General features: G+C 41.4%; 1 protein-coding gene across 1 annotated transcript in view; it reads left to right on the top strand.

Moving 5' to 3' along the window:
• The window catches only part of SHISA9 (shisa family member 9), a 164,509-nt gene that overhangs the window by 127,025 nt on the left and 14,866 nt on the right, over positions 1-22,618 (top strand). Inside the window, 1 exon segment of the mRNA XM_072349555.1 lies at positions 18,957-19,112. Coding sequence (XP_072205656.1) covers positions 18,957-19,112 — 156 coding nt within the window.

Genomic DNA, 22,618 nt, shown 5'->3' with positions numbered 1-22,618 from the left:
AATACAGAAACAGGGAGCAGAAGTCACAGTTTTCCAAAAGTACACCGGGGGGATTTAGTTCAACTGTTAACACTGCCAGTCTTTTACACCACAAGTACACAAGGCAGCTGCAGCATAGTTAGAAATGCAAGCCTCAGACTTCAAGACCACCATCACTAACTTAAGGTCTCCTTGCCTTCTTTTTGGAATAGGAGAGAGAGAAGCAGGTTACTTTACTTAACCAGTTAAGCAAGGGGATCACTATGGAATCACCCACGGGTGAAACATGACTGTTATTTAATAGGTAATGGAAATACTACATGGGAGATTAGAATATGATCCCCAAATCCTTAATTAAGACCCAGAAGGGAGGATTAAATTATTGCTATGTGATTCATCTTTAATTATACTAGAAAGGAACCATTAGGCACAGTATTTCTGGCTGCACGTATATAATATAGAAAATTTTTCCTTAAGTAGTATTGATTAAGTTGGAAGTAAATCATAATAAAGACAAAGGGAAACAGAGCATATTGAGTTTCTGTGGGAAGTTTGAGTAATGACCCATTAGTTTAAACAGATATTATTTACAGCAACAAGCTGTGAGAACTAATAGGTTTGAAAGAATACATGGACATAGCCTCTGGTCACAGAGCAAGTTTACAGGCATCCAAATACCAGAGCTTCCAGTGCCTTTTTCTGCTTCGCAAATTCTTAACATATCAGGAATAAATAAATAGGACTGTATGGGAAAGTTTCCATAATCTGTGAAATGCTGCAAGAGCTCGTTGCCTCGGTCAACAATGCATGGAGCTTCTTGCTCAGGAGCAAAGTCTTCCAGGCAGCTAACAGTCCTGGAGATGACAGCCTGACCCCATGCACAGCTCCTTTTGACTGTGCTGTACCTACAGTTTATTCCAGAGGCCATTCATCTAAGCTCTCCTAAATGAAAGCCCACAGGAAAGTGGTCTCTTCAGTATCTGGCTGGATTTGACACTAAGGCAGGGAAGGCTGAGATCTTGGCTTCGATAAGTTTTAGAGCAAATCTCAAGTGAAGGAAGTATAGAAAGGCTGCTGCCAGAAAAGTTCTGCTATCAATGAGAAAAGGACAGCATACAAATTAGATGTGCCTGTGCCTGGAAGGAACCCATAAAGCCTTGTTCTTGGAAGATATTCTGAGAAAGCTAAAGAGACAGTCTGCAATTCATTAAAAATAATGTATGCAGAGTAATAGGCCATAGCTAAAAGTGTATGAAAACACACGCATCAATTTTACTTCTTCTTTTGGTCTTCTACTTCATATTTTACTAAGAATTGCACTGTGTGAAAGACTAATGGTTGACAACAGTCCAGATAATGTGGAGACAAAAAAAATGACAAAAAAGGTCATATTGAAAAGCAACACAAATCACATCCCCCCATTAAGCCTGCCTTCTGATGTGCTTTACTTCACACAAGTAGTACTGGGCAGGCACACAAAATCAGTCCTGGGTGCTGTTCCAATGCCAGAAGGTACCTGAGCTCAGCAGTACTGTTAATTAGCATCATTGCTAAATGGATGGTCCCAGACTGCTATTCATCACTTCAGAACAGGTTATTGTGGCTATTGAAGATCTTGCATTTGATCTCAAGGCACTGTAACAAACTGGGGAAACCCAGCACCCTGCATTCCTGTTTATGGGTAAGGGAAATAGTCCAGGTTTGAGAAGTTTCTCTTATTCATGAAACTCATCCAGCTTACCCTCCAGAAGGATAAAGGTGTGCAAGATAACAGCTTCTTATTTGGTTTTTAACTAAAAAAGCAAAGGAAAATCCTTAAGCCAGAAATGCCAATCATTAGAACATTGCCTCATTTCAGCAATGATAACACTGCATGAATACAGATACTGAAAAGAACAATTATATATCAGACTCAAAATAGCATTCTAGTGATTTAATGAAAGACACAGCCAGAGCTCAGGGAACTGTCATGGGATAGCAATCACTCCACTCCATAGCATCAAGGCAAACATGACCCACCTCTGGCCACAAGAGCCTGAGAAATAATGTAACAACTCATTTTTATTCAGTGGCTTTTCTGAAATGAGTTGTTGATCTCAGTCACTTTTCAGTAACAACGTTATAAAACACTGCTCTCAAAGAGAAACTAATAAGAAGTCTCATCAGGAAGGTCAAAGGCAATGAAGGGGATGAGACATTCTCAGTAAGGTGCGGTACTTCAGCATGAGGTTAGGGCACACTGGCAATGAGGAGTACAAACATGTGCGCTGCAGATATAAAAGGTGCCATGACTAATCCATCAGCACTGCATTTACAAATTAAATGGAGATAAGGTCTATAATAATATAATAATATAAGGTCTATAATGCCTATGGAAGGCATGCTGAATTACTGCTATTCAATTTTTAAGTATTGGCTATTCAATTTCTAAATACTGGCCTAACTACATGAAAGCAGGTGTTCATAAAACAGTAGACAACTTTGGATACGTTCTGAATTTGCCCAGTTTTACAACTCTTGAAAGTCTCTAGTTTCTCTTCAACACCAAAGTCAAAACTGTACCCTAAGTAAGATAGTTTTCAAAACACCAGATCCTCGCATACATGCTTTTTCTTCAACTTATAAATTATACAATGCAATCATTTTAATGATTTAGAGAGATTAATGAACAATAAGAAAACAGAGGCCATGAAAGGAATTGCCTAGGAACTAAGACAGTTCTATTTTTTTGTAAATTCCAAATAAAAGCAAAGAAACTGTTCAGCAAGGCATTTACTGAGGTCACTTTCTTTGTTAATGATTGTAGCAACTGGAGAGATCAATACAATGAGAGAAGAATTACAGCAGAGGTGTAATGATGGAAGGAACAGCACAATAGAAAGGCGCTATAAGGAAATGAATGTAAGAAGATTGCACACCTATATCAGAAGATTTGAGGTTCACAGGGGAAAGCTTTACCAGGGAGGGAACTCCAGCCAAAGATCCTTCCCTGCTGTCAGTCAGCCCTTAAATGGGGTCTAAGAGAGGTACAGGCAGGCTGCATCCTTTCTGGTCACACTGCTGAACTGCCTTCACCTGTGCTCCCAGGGCTGACTGGGTCTTTTCCCAGGTGATCAATCAGTGGTTCAGGCCACAACTCAGCAGTTACCATACAATGATTCACACTGTAGATATTTAAATTATAATCAGAAGAGCTGAACACCTTTTATTTTCAACTGACTTAGCAGCAATTAGATGGGAATATTCATAGAACCATAAGGTTGGGAAAGACCACCAAGATCATCTAGTCCAAGTCTACCCACCACTGATATTTCCCCACTAAACCACATCCCGTAGCTCAACGTCTAAATGTTTCTGAAACACTCCCAGGGATGGTGACTCCACCACCTCCCTAGGCAGCCTGTTTCAATAACTCACCACTCTTTCTGAGAATAAATATTTCCTAATATCCAACCTGAACGTCCTCTGGTGCCAACTTAAGGCCATTCCCTCTAGTCCTATCACTACTAATGCAGGTGAAGAGGCTGAGCCCCACCTCACCACCAAATCCTTTCAGAGAGTGGCAGAAAGCAGTAAGATCTCCCAAGTCTCCTCTTCTCCAGATTGAATGCTCCCAGTTACCTCATCTGCTCCCCATAAGACTTGTGTTTCAGGCCCTTCACAGCTCCACTGCCCTTCCCTGGACTCACTCCAGGGCCTCCATGTCTTTCTTGCAGTGAGGGGCCCAAAACTGAACACAGAACTCAAGGTGCAGCTTCAACAAAGCGCATCCTCTTCTTTCTCTTCCATGCTGTAGAAGGGTGACACACACCTATAAATTTGCCTTCTCAAACCAGAATCCTGGAAGCGAGTACAGTGGAGAAAAGAAAGTAAACAGCAAACTCACCTGGTGTGACCATTCTGGACACAGCTGCATCAGGCACATATTCCCACAGCTTCAGGGTAGTTCAGCACTGCCACTCTGTCAAAAACAAAAAGATTTTCTATATGCATTTGTTTCCCTGTGTGGTACATATAAACAGCAGTATAACTGGCTCCTGAAACGCAGCCATAAGAAGGAACAAGGCAAAAGTAAAGTAAGTAAGGTAAGTAAAGCTCTTGTGTGAGCTCTAATGAGAACAAGTGCTGGGTCCCGCACTTCAGTCACAACAACCCCATACATCACAGCAGGCCTGGGGCAGTGACTGGAAAGTTGTACAAAGGAAAAGGATCTAGGGGTGTTAGTTGACAGCCAGCCGAACATGAGCCAGCAGCATGCTCAGGTAGCCAAGAAAGCCAATGGCATCCTGCCTTGTATCAGAAGTAGTGCAGTCAGCAGGAGCAGGGAAGTGATCGCTCCTCTGTACTCAGGTCTGGTGAGGCCACACCTCAAGTGCTATGCTCAGTTTTGGGCCCCCTTACTGGGTTGTGTTGGTACTTGAAGCCTGAACTGAGGCAGGCTGAGCAACAGACCTTACACGTGCTGTCAGGGAGAGGAGAATTGCTAGCGCCTTTTCACCTCTAGCCTTGGCTTTTTGGCTACAGCCACAATCCCGAAGTCACTGTACAGCTATTTCCAGCTGAGCTGGCTGCTCCTGAGCCCAGCAGACCATCCCAACAGTGATGCCAGAGGTTGTTTTGGAGCCAGTGCTCTTCTGCCTGGTTCAGAGTGCCTGCTTGGCCCACCAAGGACGTCACTCAGTGCCAACAACACATTTGGACACTGGGACAGAGCAGGGAATGAGCATAGCTCCAGAGCCATTTATCTTGGCTCTCCAGACATAAAGCAGAGACAAAAGAGTTAGGCTGAATGTATTTTCACAGATTCACATCATCTGTTCTGGTATGAGATAGTACAGACAACTGCAGTAAGGATGTCTTCCATGGAAAGCAGCACTGACAGCTGTAAATGTGAGGAGAAGATATGGCTGAAAATGCCACAGCACCACGTGGCTATTCTCGGTGTAGAATGTAGGGAGAAGGAGGACATAGAAAGCATCTAACATAAGGTAATGTAGAACAGAAATAAGCAATAAAGAAGCAAAGGCTCTAAGAAAAACCTAGCAACTCAGCTCAGAAAGAAATGCAGATTTACCTCTGGCAAGGCAGGATGGAACAGGATGGTGCATAAGGCATGCAGCAAGGCCCCTGGGACACCAAACCAACAAAATGGTCCCAGCTGCAGCCCTTGCAACAGTGATAACAACAGTGTTTACATACATACGCACACAAAAGAAACATTTCGTATATCTATGGCTCACAGCACAAGCATTCACACTGGCTCACATGCTCAGCCTTATGTGACTAATCCATTCTGACTTCCATCCCAGGATAGATGGAAGCTTTTTCTAGCTTTCCCTTCATGTCAGCTTTGCACCTTTAAGACTGTTTTTAATGAAGTAACTTGCTTATGATAATGAACCCCCTATGCCTTATTCTCAGAGGGGCAGAGTGACCTGTGCCTTGCCTACTGAAGTTACCTTGATAACTGCTTTCAGCAAAGTTTATTTGGATAAAAATATTTGCATACTAGAAAAAATTGTTAATTAGATGAATAACACCAGTCTACATTCAGGTAGCTGAAATCTTTTACATGCCATGGAAATTTGCTTCTTGAAAGCACTAAGATTTTCCCATATGTAAACATACTTCTATCATTATTCCTTCAGTACTCCAAAAAAGGCTGCTGAAATGCAGAAATAGAAGTAGGTCACCTTTATGCTGCACGTCAGTGTACGTGCGTGGACATTACTGGTCACAGAAATTACAGAAGAAGAGGTTCTTAAAATGACAGCAGGGCTCAGACAGCAGCTATCACGGTTGTCTTTTGAGTCTAATGGTTAAAAATAAAATGGGAATGTGACTGAAATGCTAATTGGGAAACAACATTCCTGTTGATACAGGATTGCCTATGTCTTAGTTATGAAAATATTTTCCTTTCTTTCCTCCACTCCCATACCTGCTTTGTGCCTCCTTCAATATATCTGAGTGCCACACAAGGCAGGAAATACTGGGAAGGCAGAGGAAGTCACTTAGCAGACTAATGAAAGAACCTTAAGTTAAATTAAAATGCTAAAATTAAACAGCATCTAGTAATATGATGTTCATTTCCTTTCTAAACTGCCATTTAAAATAATACTTTAAAACTAGGAATAAGCCGCTTCCATAATAAATACATGGGTGATCATTTGAGGAAGGAATATAGTTTAAGAAGTCAGATATTCCACTTCTTTCTGAGATCTGAAATGTCACCAGTAGCTATTCCATTTGTGAGTGATGAGAAAGTTAAAGCCAGAGAAAATTAAGTCCAGAAGTAACTGGTCTGTGAGCAGTGTCAAGTACATACCAAGAGTTAGAACCAAGACAATCAGCCACACGCTGGTGACAAGGCAGTGATTAAGAAGACCTGTAAATTCTGTAAGTCAACAATGTGTACCTCTTCTTAAGTCACAGAGTTTTCAAAGTATGTTTTCTCTCTTATGAGAATATCAAGCTCTGTAAACAGGACTGAACTTTCTGACCATCTGCAAGGTACGTAGATAACCAATTTCCTATGCTGCATGGTTGGAAGTGATTTACTTGAAAGAAAATGAGTTGGACACTTACCAGATTTCTATTTACCCTTATATGATATACTCAGACTACTCCGCATGCATTATTGTATTTCAGGTTTCATTTCACAGGCCTAAAGCAAATGAGATTGGATAAAAATAAGAGAGGAAAAAGGAAAAGATGTATTAGACTTTTCCCCCCAAAGCAGTGTATACTTTTGAAAAAGAAGCCATTTGTCTGAACTTCTCTCATTTTGTTTTCCCTTATAACTCTTGTGCATATATTTGGATAAAACAAAATAATTTATATAGGAAATAATTTGATCTACCCATTATTGAAATAGCACCATGAACACTATTGCAAAGCAGCCAAATGTTTAACTATTGTTTTGTGAGGGTAGCTCCAAAAGTAATGCCTCCTATTTTGTGATATCAGCCTACAGTGTCAGAAGCAGCTGCTGGTGGGATGGCAGCAGAGGCTGAACCTTCCCATCAACATTCCATGATGTGTTGCTGTTGCTGTGTGGCTCACACTGTGCAGGTAGGATGTGGAGTCCCTCACCAGGGGCATTTTAAAAACAGGGAATTCCTGAGAGGAATAAGGGATAAAAATGATAATTCTTTGAAGAATTAGCCATTTTTATTTCCTACAATGCTATTCAATGGGATAACATGCATCCCACTCAGTAATCAGTAAATTTTGGTCCCCATCAATCTAAAAGGTAACAAGTTACAGCTATTTCTTTAAAAGGACTTCTGAGTTCTCTCTAAGTTTTTATTTGCTTAACGGAGACTAACAAAATAAAAATGGTACCAACATTAATAAGACTTGCACATGGGCATCAGGGAAGAAAATACCTGTAACAGGATACTGCGGCTTCACAGCAGCACAGTGATGCATTTTCATCTCTAGAGAGAGTAAAAGACTAAACTAAATTATTCCAGAAGGGAAAAAGCACACTCTTCTCCGCTGTTGGGTATGGTATGTAAGGCCAATATATGCCACTGAGATAAATTCAGGTGAGATGCAGACTTCAGTCAAATGTTTCTCAAACCGCACATTAGCTGGATTATCAGATACTGAAATTACAGAATCACAGAATCACAGAATTTTTCAGGTTGGAAAAGACCTAGAAGATCATCTAGTCCAACCATTACCAATACTTCCCAGCTAAACCATATTCCTCAACGCAACATCCAAATGTTTAACTCCATTTACCACCACTCTCTGAGCCCGGCCCTCCAGCCAGCTCCTTACCCAGCCAAGAGTGTACCCATCCAAGCCACGGGCTGCCAGCTTTTGCAGGAGAATAGCATGGGAGACAGTGTCGAAGGCTTTGCTGAAGTCTAAGTAGACCACATCAACAGCTTTACCTTCATCCATCAGATGGGTCACAGGGTCGTAGAAGGAGATCAGATTGGTCATGCAGGACCTGCCCTTCACGAACCCATGCTGGCTAGGTCTGATCTCCTGGTCATCCCACACCTGCCGCGTGATCTCCCTCAAGACAATCCGTTCCATTACCTTCCCTGGCACCGAGGTCAGGCTCACAGGCCTGTAGTTCCCCGGATCCTCCTTACAACCTTTCTTGTAAATGGGAGTCACATCGGCAAGCCTCCAGTCTTCTGGGACCTCACCCGTTAACAAGGAGCGCTGAAAGATAACAGAAAGCGGCTCAGCGATCACTTCTGCCAGCTCCTTCAGCACTCTTGGGTGAATCTCATCCGGCCCCATGGACTTGTGGCAGTCCAGTTGGAGCATTAATTCCCTGACCTCTTCTTCAAGAATCACAGGGGGTTCAGTCTGCTTCCCAGCCGAGGCTACCAAGCCAGAGCGTGGGGAGCCCTGGGAATAACCGAGATGACTTTTAAAGACAGACGTAAAGGAGGCATTCAGAACTTCTGCCTTTTCCTTATCTTCTGTGATCACATTCCCAGCCTTGTCCAGTAAAGAATGGAGATTCCCCTTTGTATTCCTCTTACAGTTGATGTATTTGTAAAAGAGTTTCTTGTTTGTTTTTACCCCAGCTGCCAGCTTAGATTCAAGCTGGGCTTTTGCCTCTCTGATTTTCCCTCTACACATCTTAACAGCCTCTTTGTAGTCATTTTGAGTTGCTCCAGCCTTAGCTGACAAAGTGCTGAGCTGCTTCCTCAAATATTAACCGCATGTTAATATGTTAAAGTTAAAGTTGAATGTGGAGGCCTTCAACTCTTCAATTACTTTTGCCCATGAACAACGTGAAAAACTTGCAGGCAATTTGCTATCTGCAAGCTATAGACTGGGGACCACTAAGCTACTGCTTATGCATAAATAACAAATACATAATAGTCAGTAACATGTTTGTTTTTAATTTACATCGTCTAATCCTCCCCTTCTAAACTGTTAATACATTAGGACAGCCAATAAACAATCCAGTGGAATGACTCAACTAAGGGAATTTTTAATATATTCAGCTACATAAAAAGTTACACTTTCTGGTGGTCCAAGAATCATTACAGTAAGAGAACACAACAAACACAGAAGACAGGTAAACATTTAGAAGAAATACCAAATATTATGTCACTTTTCTTAGGAAAAAGTACGCTTATTGCTGAAAGAAAAGCAATTTAAATTGAAGTGAAAAACGAGCAAAGCAAAGGAGCTGAGCTGGTTGGTACATCTTAGCAGACTTTATGAAAAGGTACAGAACTGTTTCATTTGTAAAACAACCGATATCTCATGGGATGGTGTTAAGAACATTTTTTCTAGGAGAAAAAAAAAAAAAAAAAAAAAAAAAAAACACACCAAAAAATTGTCATATAAGTCAAATTTGCTTAATTTATCTTTTTTAATATGCATGGCTAAGGATATTTGCAGTGCTCAAAGTGTAGGTAGCTGGAGGGTTTAATTAATCTCTCAACTCTGCTACTTGAGGCAAAAGAAGATGAAGAAAACTAGAAAAGTGGGTGGGAGAGAGAAAACAGCATTGCTCCCCATCCTCCCACAACTCAAGCATTAAAAATTGATATGAAAGCATGGTCCTGATATCTGACGAGTTCATCTGCTTATTGCTTTTTTAAAGTTTATAATCCCTTGCTTGTGAAGACACAATGGGCTGCTCTAAAAAATATTAAAATGTCACAAATCCTATCAGATGACTCTAAGTCTGTCAGGTTGTGAGCAATTATGAAGGGAAAGCACACCTTTACAGGATACAAAAATAACCTTCATAAAAAGAGACAGAGTGTCACATCATAAAAGTTTACATTGAAAACCAACCTCAGAGCACAGCACTTTTGCAATGCAAGAGCTCAGAAAATATTAGAAGAGTTTGAGTGCCACAGTACAGCACTGAGCACAAGAGAAATGAAAAACAGGGGAGTGAGGCTTCCAGCCAGTTTAGTCACAAGGCCAGCAATATCCCACTCCCACCCTCCTTGGATGGCAATAAAACTGCCAACTGACTTCACAGAACTCTGTCCCTACACACTCGGAGTCTAACCAGAAACCAGGAGCCCAAACCTGAAACACAGTCAAGCCCCCATCTCCTAAATCAGTGTATTCACAGAAAACGCAGCAGCTCATGGTAGTGGGATGCTTTGGTCACCAGCTCTTGGATGTAACTTATACACAGAGATGCAGTTGTCTCTTTTCCCATTTGTAACCTGTCACTGGCATGAGATTTTTATATTCATAAATAATTCCACAGATTTAAACATTAAGTGGCACCGGCATATCCAGTAGAAAAGAGGACCTTTCATAGGGACATTATGTACGCTGGATTTAGGTCCCTTGCTGGACTCAGACTGCTGCATCCCTTCTAAATTTCTTTCCTGTTTCAACCACTCCAAAATTGGCTATTCAAAGAAAAATGTCTGACGGTTACACAGGTAAGAGTCTGAAGGATGTATACAGAAAAATGAAAGAGAAGGGGACTTGTATTGTAAAATCAGTGCTGTCCTCATTTGCACTTAAGATAAAAGTGCTGAAAATTAAAAGCCCATCTGTTTTTGAGTGTGTGTTGATAGCACTGCCTACATCTGACAGCAGTACAGTGCTGCACCAGAAGGAAATGGCAGTTTTGCTACTTACAAACTAGGCAAGTACATTGTTCGAGCGACAACACCACACATCTTTGCATGTTACCTCTCCTGCCAGGAGAAAGTCTGCCTCATAATTTACAGACCAAGGGCAGAACATTGTAGGTTTTGTGACCCAGCTCCTTGACCTTCCTGTGTCTGAATGAGTGAGAAATAAAGGATCAGCTAAAGATCTAAGAGACGTTATGCCATCCCATCTCTTGCCAATTTTCAACTTGAATCAACAGGCCTTCCTGAGGTCAGCCAGAACTACAACCCTGCTGACTCACAAATGCTTGCAGCAGGGGATACCCTTCACTTCTTTACGCTACACACTGTTAGCACAGCCCTCAACACCATTTTCATAAGGAGTTTAACACCTTTTTGTATCTGACAGTGTAAATGAAGGTGTACCCAGGTTCAGCATTTTTTTTACTTTGGTGAAAGATACTCTTACCTCAGAAATCTGCTGGGGACATCCACATGTGAAACAGTAGGCAACCTCTACCATGGGACACAGCAACAGACCAAAGACACCAACCATGCAGAAAATGAATAACAAACATCACTAGACATCAGGAAGCTGAGTGACATTCAGTGGCACTTAGGAGAATAAAGAGCATAGCATGTAGCATGGGGCTACTCCTACAATTGCTAGATAGGACACACAAAGGCAAAAGACATTATGTTTGATGACAAGCATTTACACTGCAGACTGTCACTTCTATTAAACAGAAACATCTTTTTGCTGGATGAAATGCCATCCTACTCATCTCAGATCTTTTTTGTGATGGTGATTAGACAGGGAAGTTGCCTGTGTTAGAAGAATGTTTTTGTGATACAGTGCAGAGACAGAAAACTGGCGAACATAAAATGCCACGAAAAGTATATACTGCCTCAGAACTATCATGTTTAGAGAAAATACGACTACACAGAATCACAGAATCACCAACGTTGGAAAAGACCTACAAGATCATCCAGTCCAACCATCCAACAGTTCTCACTAAACTATGTCCCTCAACACAATGTCCAAACGTTCCAAACTGAGCCTCCTTTTCCCCAGACTGAACAATCCCAACCCCCTGAGCCACTCCTCACAAGCCCTGTGGCTCCAGACCCCTCACCAGCTTTGTTGCCCTTCTTTGTACATGCTCCAGGGCCTTGATGTCTTTCTTGCAGTGAGGGGCCACAAACTGAACACAGCACTCAAGGTGCAGCCTCACCAGAGCTGAGTACAGGGGGACAATCACGGCCTGTTCCTGCTGGCAACACTGTTTCTGATGCAAGCCAGGATGCCATTGGCCTTCTTGGCCGCCTGGGCACACTGTTGGCTCATGCTCAGCCGAGGATCAGTCAATATCCCCAGGTCCATTTCCTCCACACAGTCCTCCAGCCACTCCTCCCCAAGCCTATAGCGCTGCCTGGGGTTGTTGTAGCCGAAGTGCAGGACCCGACATTTGGTCTTGTTGAACCTCATCCCATTGGCTTCAGCCCAGCTCTCCAGCCTGTCCAGATCCCTCTGTAGGGCCTCACTACCCTCAGGCAGATCCACACTTCCAGCCAACTTGGTGTCATCTGCAAACTTACTGAGGGTGCACTCAATGCCCTCATCGAGGTCATCAATAAAGATATTGAAGAGGACAGGCCCCAGCACCGACTCCTGGGGAACACCACTCATGACCGGTCACCAGCTGGATTTAACTCCATTTACCACCACTCTCTGAGCCCGGCCCTCCAGCCAGCTCCTTACCCAGCTGAGAGTGTACCCATCCTAGCCACGGGCTGCCAGCTTCTGCAGGAGAATACCATGGGAGACAGTGTCAAAGGCTTTGCTGAAGTCTAGGTAGACCACATCAACTGCCTTTCCCTCATCCAGCAGATGGGTCACTAGATCATAGAAGGAGATCAGGTTGGTCAAACAGGACCTGCCTTTCATGAACCCATGCTGGCTAGGCCTGATCCCCCATCTGTCCCACACGTGCTGTGTGATCTCCCTCAAGACAATCTCCTCCATAAGCTTCCCTGGCACTGAGGTCAGGCTCACAGGCCTGTAGTTTCCCGGATCCTCCTTACAACCTTTCTTGTAAATGGGAGTCACGTTGGCAAGCCTCCAGTCTTCTGGGACCTCACCAGTCAACAAGGAGCGCTGATAGATGATGGAAAGCGGCTCGGCTACCACCTCCACCAGTTACCTCAGCACTCTCGGGTGGATCTCATCCAGCCCCATGGACTTCTGGCAGTCCAGCTGGAGTAATAGGTCTCTAACAGTGTCCTCCTGAATCATGGGGGGTTTAGTCTGCTCCCCAGCCGAGACTACCAGGTCAGAGAATGGAGTACCCTGAGGATAACTGGTCTGACCTTTGAAGACAGATGTAAAGAAGGCATTCAGAACCTCAGCCTTTTCCTTATCCTCAGTGGTCACATTCCCAGCCTCATCCAGTAAAGAATGGAGATTCTCTTTAGTCCTCCTCTTACTGCTGATGTGTTAGTAAAAGAGTTTCTTGTTTCTTGTTACCCCAGTGGCCAGGTTGAATTCAAGCTGGGCTTTTGCCTCTCTTTTTGACTTGTGCATCACTGATTAGAAAAAGATGTACTGTAAATGGACAGAGACTGGCAGGGATGACTTGCCAATACCATTATATGCACAGAAACACAACTCCATGTGATAAACTGAAGGTAGAATTTAATCTCAAAACCTTCATGGCAAGGCAGCAAGTGGCTGAGAAATGTCATCTGTAAGGATCAAAGCTTGCAAAGATTGGCAGATGAAGAAAGACTGAGACGAGTAAAAATATTTACTTAAGAAAAAGACAAATAATTTAAAAGGAGGGGGAAAAAAGGTGTATACAAAGTAATGAATAATACAGAAGCTGGATTTGGAGGATGTCTTCTTGCTAAAAGACAAAATCAGTCAAATTGCAAGGCAGAGAAATTAGGACATGATAATTGGAATACTTTTCAGCTCAGGACTTCTACCTGACTGCAAAAACATTTGCTGTAGATTGCAGCTAATTTCACAAGAGCTGAAATACCATCTTATGACTGTGTGGAGAATTAGATCATGAAGATTTACAGCAGATAAGAGAAAGTGAATTTTAGAACGATTTGAAAAGAGCACTGTTTTGGGCCATGATCTGTACTGCTGTATTTGGGCATTACCTGCACTGCTGCTGTCGGAAGGGCTAAACACACACCTTCCACAGACAATTACGCTGGGAGCTCATGTACCCCCTGTCAGACAGCTGGCAGTGAACAGGAGTAGCTACTGAACTGAACAGGTTGGAGATAAACTGTATGTATCTACATTTCCACAAACAGTGGTATATACATCCTGACTCTGATATATCATCTACTGCAGAATATACTCTTTGCTGCTCCGGCAGGCACTTATGCTCTGGACATTAATAAAAAACATCTTTTAAATATACAATTAATGTAAATCTGAAGGAAGAAGTAAATAATCTAATTGAAAAGGCAATGAAAATGATAACACAAGAACAATGAAGTGAGAGGATAAAAGCAAATTATTCAGCTGTAAGGAAATGCACATGCACACACAAAGAACAGGTATCTGCCCTGGGACAGATACAGGGATCCAAGAGTAAGTACTGAGGTATCTGAGCTTCACCCCAACTGGAGACTCTGTCCTGTTAATAGAGAATGGCCCTATTATTCCAGAGCAGCCTCACAGGTGCATGTTTACAAGCATAGTTGAGATTTTAAAATCCCACAGCTTTGATAATATCTGGAATTCAGCAGCAAACAGCACCCACACTTTTAATTGATGAAGCTTGCAGGACTGTGAGTATGGACCACATAAAGATGCAATGCTGGGTGAGCTGGTTTTTACAATTAAGTACAATACTCTCAAGAACAATGAGAAAAATACACGTGTTGATACAGTACAGTTTTGGAGAGGATGGCAGCAGGTTTTTCCTGGCAATTTCTGATCACTCAGGTCTATCCTATTTTCACAGCTGTTATTTTCAGTGTGAGGTAGTTCAGGATATATATTGTTGTCTTGAGTACCTGCAAATCTTCAGCTACTGTAATATTTTGTTTGAATTCTTTTTTTTTTTTTTTTTTTTTTCCCACCTAGTGTGAGAGGTAGATTGTGTTTTTGAAGTGGATATTTCCAGTATTTCTGCATGCAGCACAGGATAAGTTGTTTTTCACAAAGAAAGCAGCTGAACAGAGTAAAACTGAGACTGGAGTGCTTTGACCTGCACAGAACTGGCACAGGCACGAGGTCAGGTAATTAGGTAGGGCAGGGGAGAACCTAGCACAGGACAGAACGAGTGTGCTGATTTCTGGAAACATTAACCTCCTATCACCATAAGAAGTACAGAACATACCTAAAAACAATGGTTTGGTAACAGACACTGTATGGAAATGTATCATAGCAACAGCACAGGGAAGACTGTGAGCCTGAGACACTCAACCAATGAGTGCCATGAGAGGCTTTACCTGTTCTGGACCCAGGGCATATAACGGAATGGATTTCACTGACTAGGTGAGCAATTCCTCTCTGGTCAGTAGGGAGTGTGCTCCCATTATTGCAATAATGAATAAACTGCTCCTCACAGAGATCTTTGCCTGTTTAGAAATTTTTAATCTTGAGAGTTTCTCACACTTATGATCAGTGAAGACTGAAAACATGTATGGTTCGTATTTAAACAGGTGAATATACCAAACTAGCAAGACTTTCTTTTAGGCCCTGGGAATTAAGTTCTTTGAGAATCTCTCTTAAATAGGAATCTTTCTTCAATATACTTCATTGTGCTGCAGTTTGGCCTTTTGCTCAATTTACTTTGTGCAAATGGTCAATCGAATGAGTAATGGGAACTATGTTTTCTACATGTAGACTTCATCTTGTCTAATCAGCTGGATGCAAATGAATGGCAATGCGTAGTCAGTGCAGCAATGAAAGCATGACTGTCATTAATTTGATTGAAATTTATAATTTAGAAGAGTTCTGAGCTTTTAATCAGAACAGAAGTCAAAGATGATCTGGAAATGGAAGACATTTTCTGGCTTTCTCTTAAAACTCAAAAAGAACAAAATCCCAGAAAAAAATGAATCCTAGTAACAGCACCCTCACAACAGCTGGAAGAAAATGAAGCATACCAAATTCCATTTCCCCAGCACATTTCTGGGGTAACTTTCTTCATAACTTTTAAAAAGATGACTGAACAGAAGTGCTAAGAGACAGAAGACAGAAAAGCAATCTTGGTTAACTACACCTTATTTACTCTACTTTCCCGAAGCCTCTGCAGTTGCAAGTCACCTTGGCAGTGAGAGCAGAAATCCTGGTGCACACAATTCTTTTATCGCAATGAAATCATGATGTTTCGACAGATTGAACAGTAAGAACTCCCTCAAGGGAACTTCATGGTTGTAGTATCTGCAAAGTGCTGATTTAGATCTACTCAGAACAAAATGAGTGAATGTACTGGTAAAAGCCTGCCACTTTCTTTACATTAAAGGTCCCACCATGCCTCCATTTTTTGAGTTGCTGTTACAGCCATGCAATCACACTTCCGCAAAACCAGAGAAGCATTTGAAGAACAGCTGGTTTTGACAGACTGTATTATGATACAAGTCAAGCTGAGGCTTTTCTCAGCTGTACTCCAGAAATGGAATGGAAGGATGAGACTCCAATACTCTGCAGAGGCAAGTGAAGCCTCAGTCTGACCAACAGGGACTGCAGCAGGCAGCAGCAACAGTGAAGATGAAGAAAGTTATCAAATACTCTCGCTTTCCCATCCCAGCAGTAAAGCCGTTAACCAGCTTTAGAACTCCTGCTCATGCACTCAGCTTCATTAATTAGCTGCAGGAAGCCATGTGGCTCAGTTCCCTTAAAATCCTAGCAAACTGTAGTGATACTGCTCCTCTGGGCACATGGGGAGTGGTCCACTCACTACAGCAAACCTTCCTTCCCCTGCCAGCCCAGCTTTCATTCTACATGATCATAAAGCCTTCACTTGATGCTATAGGATTTGCTGGTGGCATTAAGCACCACTGCAGAAAGAAAAAAGCACTGTTCTGACATTTCAGAAGCCCCAATAATTTCCTCACCTTTGACAGTCAGTTCAAAATAATCAGATTGGAGAAAGATCCATTAAAAAAAGATATGCTGACCATGATGAAATCTGTTGAAGATTAGGCTTGCAAGCTGAGCATAGCATAACATTCTGATCGAATATTTTGGAATCTGGGATTAAACACTACTAAAATTAATGAATTACAGTAGACACGTCCAACCCGCAGCCAATGGGCAGCACGCAGCCCAGCCCCACACCATAACAGCAGCAGCGCTTCCCTGAGGAGCAGAGCAGGCACAGCGCACAGCAAGCACCAAACCATCAGCATGTGGTTAACACTGTGTGAGCTGAAACCAGCACACGGGAGGGCAGTGCTGCACAGTGCTGACTCAAGCGGTGGTATACAACCATAAGCATCTTGGTAACTGCAGGACTGCATCCTGGTAATGCAGGACTCTGAACAGCGAAGAATATGAGCTATATACTTTTGGGAATATTTTGAGAATAGGTTTTGAGATTGTCAAAAACATCACCATCTTATGTCTGTGACAGCATTTTCAGTTGATATGAATACCTAGAAATTTTCAGATGCAATGTATGGAGTTGCAATAAGATATTCAATTCAGAAATCAGACCACATCTTCACATGACTTTCACAATCCCTATTTTACCAAAGAAAACATCCTTTGCTTCACAGTCACACTTTGTGCATGTCATTGCTTCTTGACAGTGCACACATCTGTGAGCAGTGCCCAAAAAAAAAAAAAAAAAAAAAAAAAAAAGTATAGGAAGAGCAACATTTCATCAAAAAACTGATGAAGATCTTGAGGCCTCACTAAGAATTCCAACCACTACCACTGAATCAGACTGGTGTTGTAGTTTCACAAAGTCAGATATCCCACTACTTTACCATTTTTGTTCCTAAATAAAATAAAATAATATAAAAGTTTTATAACTTATATGCATTGACTAATATATTTTATGAGGGCTGCTCCAAAAGTAATGCCTCCTATTTTGTGATGGCTGTTGGTGAGATGGCAGCAGAGGCTGAACCTTCCCACCAGCATTCCATGACGTGCTGTTGCTGTGTGACCAACGGCAGCAGAGGGGCACTGACAGAATGGCGCCTGACATGGGAGTGTGGGTGGAGCAAAGGGGTGGAACTGAGTTCCTCCATGTGAAAAACTGTCCCCTACTGACATTTATCAGTGCTTGTGAACATTTATGGAGAGCAAACCCTGTCTGTGAGCACAGTGAGGGGGGTGGTGCATTTAGCACTGGTGACGGTGCCAACGGGTCACTATTATTTGCACAGCATGCCGGTTCTTGTTCATCATCAGCAGAAATGCACAGCTCATGGTGGTGATTAAGGTGAAAAAATAGTACTCTGCAGCTTAGAATGTTCTCTTGATAGAGAATAGTGGTGTTGTGCTCTTTGTATCTGTTATAACTTCCACAGAAATAAACAGGAGGCATTGCTTTCAGAGCAACCTATGTATATAAGGCCCACGACAGTTCTTCACTCAGTGTGGCCCAGGCAAGCCAAAAGGTTTAACACCCATGAATTACGGTGTATCTTAGAAAGTAAAAAATATCCAAGCTGTATTCTCAATTATAAAGGAACTACCACAGAATGGATATCAGGCAAGTGATGGCATAAAGCTGTATACATTAGCAGTAACTGGCTTCTGGTTTTAGGTATGACTGTTACAGAGAAAGCTTCCTTGATATAAAACTCTGATACCTACTGCCAGGGAAAAAGGAAAAACATAAGGATGAAGTGTGAGTTTTGAATAAATTCCCTAATGATAGTCATGAGTCAGAACTGCACATTCAGCACTGCAGCCATGTCTACAGAGCATAACATAATGCTGTGAAAATAGCCAAGTTCATCCAGGTATTAAAAGCAGTACAGTCATGTATATACAGCAGCCTGCTGGACTCAATTTAAAGTAGCTTGGCTATTTAACTGCACAGAAAGGGATGGTACTGCCCTGTATTAAAGCTATCTTGGGATAAATCAGACATTTTGGTTTATACCCTGAAGTTTTAATGTCACTCTTCGTCTTAAGAGTTCAACTCTTCTGAAAACTCAGTAGTTCAAAAATCTTCTTTATACAAATGTTGGCATGTACTGCTACAATCATTCATCAGCCTTTAGTTGTGATATTAACTGTCTTAGCTACAAACTTGCTGTACCCTAACTTCCACTTTGCAGTAAGTAGTGTTTTATTTCATTAAATCTCAAGACATATCCTATCTAATCTATAGTGGATAACAATGTTAGAATCTTAAGACTGATCTTTTTTTTTTTTATGCTTGTCAATTTTCTTTATTATCACAGATCCACCACAGATGAATAATGTTATGCCAACATCCCCCCTCCTTCCTCAGATGGCACATCAGCACTCATATCCCAGCCTGGGACAGATCACAAACCCATATGAGCAACAGCCCCCGGGCAAAGAGCTTAACAAGTATGCCTCTCTAAAGGCAGTCGGTAAGTCAGTAACATGCATGACTTCTGCTATCTCGAAGCATACTGCTTTTTCTGCTGTCAGCTGACATTCTGCTTCAGAGTTAAAAATGAACTCTTACTCTTTTTGACCATTTCGTTACAGAATTTGTCTTTTTTTATATATCATGTTGGTTGGAAATGTATAAAAAATGAACAGGGAAACTACAGTTAGAAAATTACGTGGAAGAATTGGTGATCATACATATGTGTCTAAACATTCATAAAAAAATATGCCATATCTTCTCTATTTTCATTAAGTTTCACCTACTCTGTACAGCATTCAGCTCTAGTTCTATCTGCCCTGAATATGCTTATGCACACACTTCAGTGGGTATTTTCTTCATCTGCCTATAGTCATTAAGAACAGTATCAGATATGTTGTAGATTAAAAGCATATAATTAAGATACCTGCCGAATACTTCATGAAGGAGACAAACATGTAACAGCTTTCATTACATTTTCTGTAGAATGTACATTTGTAGGCCACCAGAGGAAAAGGCCTTAAAATTCCCAGCAAGTAGTGTGTCACAAGGTTCCTAAAAAAATCCTGCTGTTAGCTTCCCTTCTGCTACTGGTTAATGTTCTACACTATTATTTAATAGAATGAGGAAATGACTTCAAATAAACAGTTATGAAGAGGAAAGAGGGCAATGGTAGATAAACACAGCAACGTAACTTTCACCTTAGAAGCATAAATTCCTAGTTCTATTCAGGAGCTGCAAATACTGGTTGCACAACATACAACAACAGAAAGCCTTTCTCAACACATTGAGATTCTGATGGACCACAATTAATGAAGAACTTCTAGGGCAAGGCTTCCACCAAACAGATTTCTACCAAACATATTTCCACTAATTCAGCTTACACATATGTACAGTAAAACCATTCCTCCAAGAATTCAGAGCAGCATTACACTGCCTATTTCCAGACAGAGCCATTTGTCTCTAAAAACAAACAAACAAACAAAACAGAAAAAAACAACACACACACACACACAAAAATACAACAAAAACCAAACAAAGAAACAAGACCCCAGCAGAACAGCTGGGAATGTTCTGACTTCCAATTTTTGGCTTTTTTTTTTTTTTACAGACTGACATTCCTATCTCCAAACTCCAGGGAAGCAGAGCTCAAACAAAACGTACATCCAAGTCCCATCTCAAATACTTAAATTTTGCTTTAGGTTTCAAATAGAGACAGAGTAGCTTTTTATTTCTTCTCCAGCAGGTGGTACTGTATAACGATGTGGCGATTATCACATATGTATGCACCAACATCAGGTTTCTACTTCAGATACCACCCTAGGTCAAGCCATTCACCAAAACTAAAAGGTGCTTAATCATAATAAAACCAGAACTTAAACATTCAAAAGAAACTTCTCTCATTTGCCCAAGAGCAACTGGAAATTGGTTGTTTTTCTTTTAAATCCTTACATGAAAACTCAGGTGTCTGAATACATCTTAAAGCAGCTGGATTATCACCATTACACTTAAATCAAGCTTGAAAGATTGCCCATTTCTGCTCCAGAATCATATAATGCCTCTCAAAATCTTAATCTAAATTAAACGTAACTTTTAAAGGGACATTTTCTTCCAGGAGAATGTCACCATCTTCCCATACTTTACCCCTATCATTCCCATCTCCTGTAGATGTAGCAGTCTCAGCCCTAGTTAGTTAAGCTTTCATTTCCAGTGAATTTTCACAGGAAATAGACAAAATCACTGCATTGCTATGCACACTTATCAGCAGAAAACACTAATGATGTTCAAACTTATACATTCAGAAATCATTTCTGGCCTTACACAGCCAGTTCAAGACACTCAGTGTTTAACTGCTCCCAAACTTTCAAGGTCAGGATGGCTTTCAGATTCACCTCAGGAGCACCTCTCAAGATCACAAAGCAGTTTTCCCAATGTCCCAGCCAGGCTAGGGCTTGGGACCATGCAGACACCAAGCTGACCACACAACACATTGCAGAATTCATTCTAACTCTATGAGACCTGTGAGAGAAAACAGTAACTGGCTCACATCAGGCTCACTACTACAAATTTAACCTGATCACAACTCAACTTTTCAGCAAATGAATATAGACTGAGTTCACCACAGCCTAGTACTCATCTCACAGGGCCATGACATCTTTCACATAATGACATTTAGAGTCAGACTTACTGAATCAGGTAGTAGGTTAATGAGCCTGTGTAGTCTACTTCCCTTTACATTTATAGATAGAGGCTAGAGGGTGCATTCAGCTGCCACAACAGAAATTTAATAAAGGATATATTCCGTATCTCTCCATGCATTTGAGGAAAATCATATTCATTTAAGTGCCTCTCAATCTGCACAATCCTATTGTTCAGTTATAGTCCAGCATGCTTAATTACCTTTTCTAAGGAGGAGGTAGGTGGCAAAGGAAGCATTCCTATTGGCTTCTAGCAACTGAAGTTGTACTATATTATTATCAACCATCATAATGCAGCCACAAGTAGTATGAAGTTGAGATAACTGAAAAAGTGATGTTTTAACAGAGGCAGCATTAAATTAACAGTTACTTTCTTCTGAGCTACAGATGTGGCTGTATAATTTCTGAAGTGAGCCACTTATCCTCTGGTGCATGGCTGCTGTGAAAATTCAGATCATAGAAAAGTAATCCATCAGAGTACTCTTGGTTCTGGATCCCATTCAGGAGCAGCATCAAACTCAGTATCTAAAGTTCAAATGTTCCTGAAAACAAGAGACAACAGTGCCATTGGTATTAATTTGCATCGTGTTACAGAAGGAGAGTAACCAATAGCTTGGAGGTGAGGCCAAGCTGACTCCTAAGAAGCTATTTATAAGACACATCCCATACTCCAAATCTTACTGCTTAGCAGGGTGCAACACAGTGTGTGCATTTGCAGAGTGGCTGATTCAGCACAACAGGGAAAAGAGCTGAAAAGGTCAATATGAATGTTTTTTATTCAAGAAATACTTTTATGTGAACCACCTCAAACTGCACACCCAAATCCTTACACTCTCAATAGAATATTTTTTTCACTTCCAGTTATGAATTTACTTGTTGCAACTTCCAGAATTCTTTAAGTACTGACCAGCAACCAGTGATCAAATTTACCTTTTCCTCTTACCATCCGCTAGTTTTTATCTCTGAATAACAGGAGGGCATTCTGTGCCTATTTTATATTCTCAAATGAGTGTTTTAAAAACAACAAGGTAACAGTGATTCGAGATTTATTCATTTATTTCCTCACTGTAGCAGAACTTCTCACTCCTTCTACCTTAACACATACACCACCAGGGAGCAATCAGTAGAAGGCAGAGAGCCCTTGTACATGAGACACAGCAACATGCATTTCCTGAAAGAACAGATAAGAGATCCACCTCCCTGCATCCCTAGTGTACCTGTTGCACTCACTCTGTTAATCCATGAGCTGTCCGTTTTTCAGCTAGGGAATCTTTTTTTCACTTGTGCTCTGTTTCTCACATAGAGGAAT

The sequence above is a fragment of the Excalfactoria chinensis genome, chromosome 14 (genome assembly GCF_039878825.1).
Source record: "Excalfactoria chinensis isolate bCotChi1 chromosome 14, bCotChi1.hap2, whole genome shotgun sequence".
Lineage (NCBI taxonomy): Eukaryota > Metazoa > Chordata > Aves > Galliformes > Phasianidae > Excalfactoria > Excalfactoria chinensis.
The sequence above is the reverse complement of the archived record's forward strand: the minus strand, read 5'-3'. Positions and strand labels throughout refer to the sequence as shown.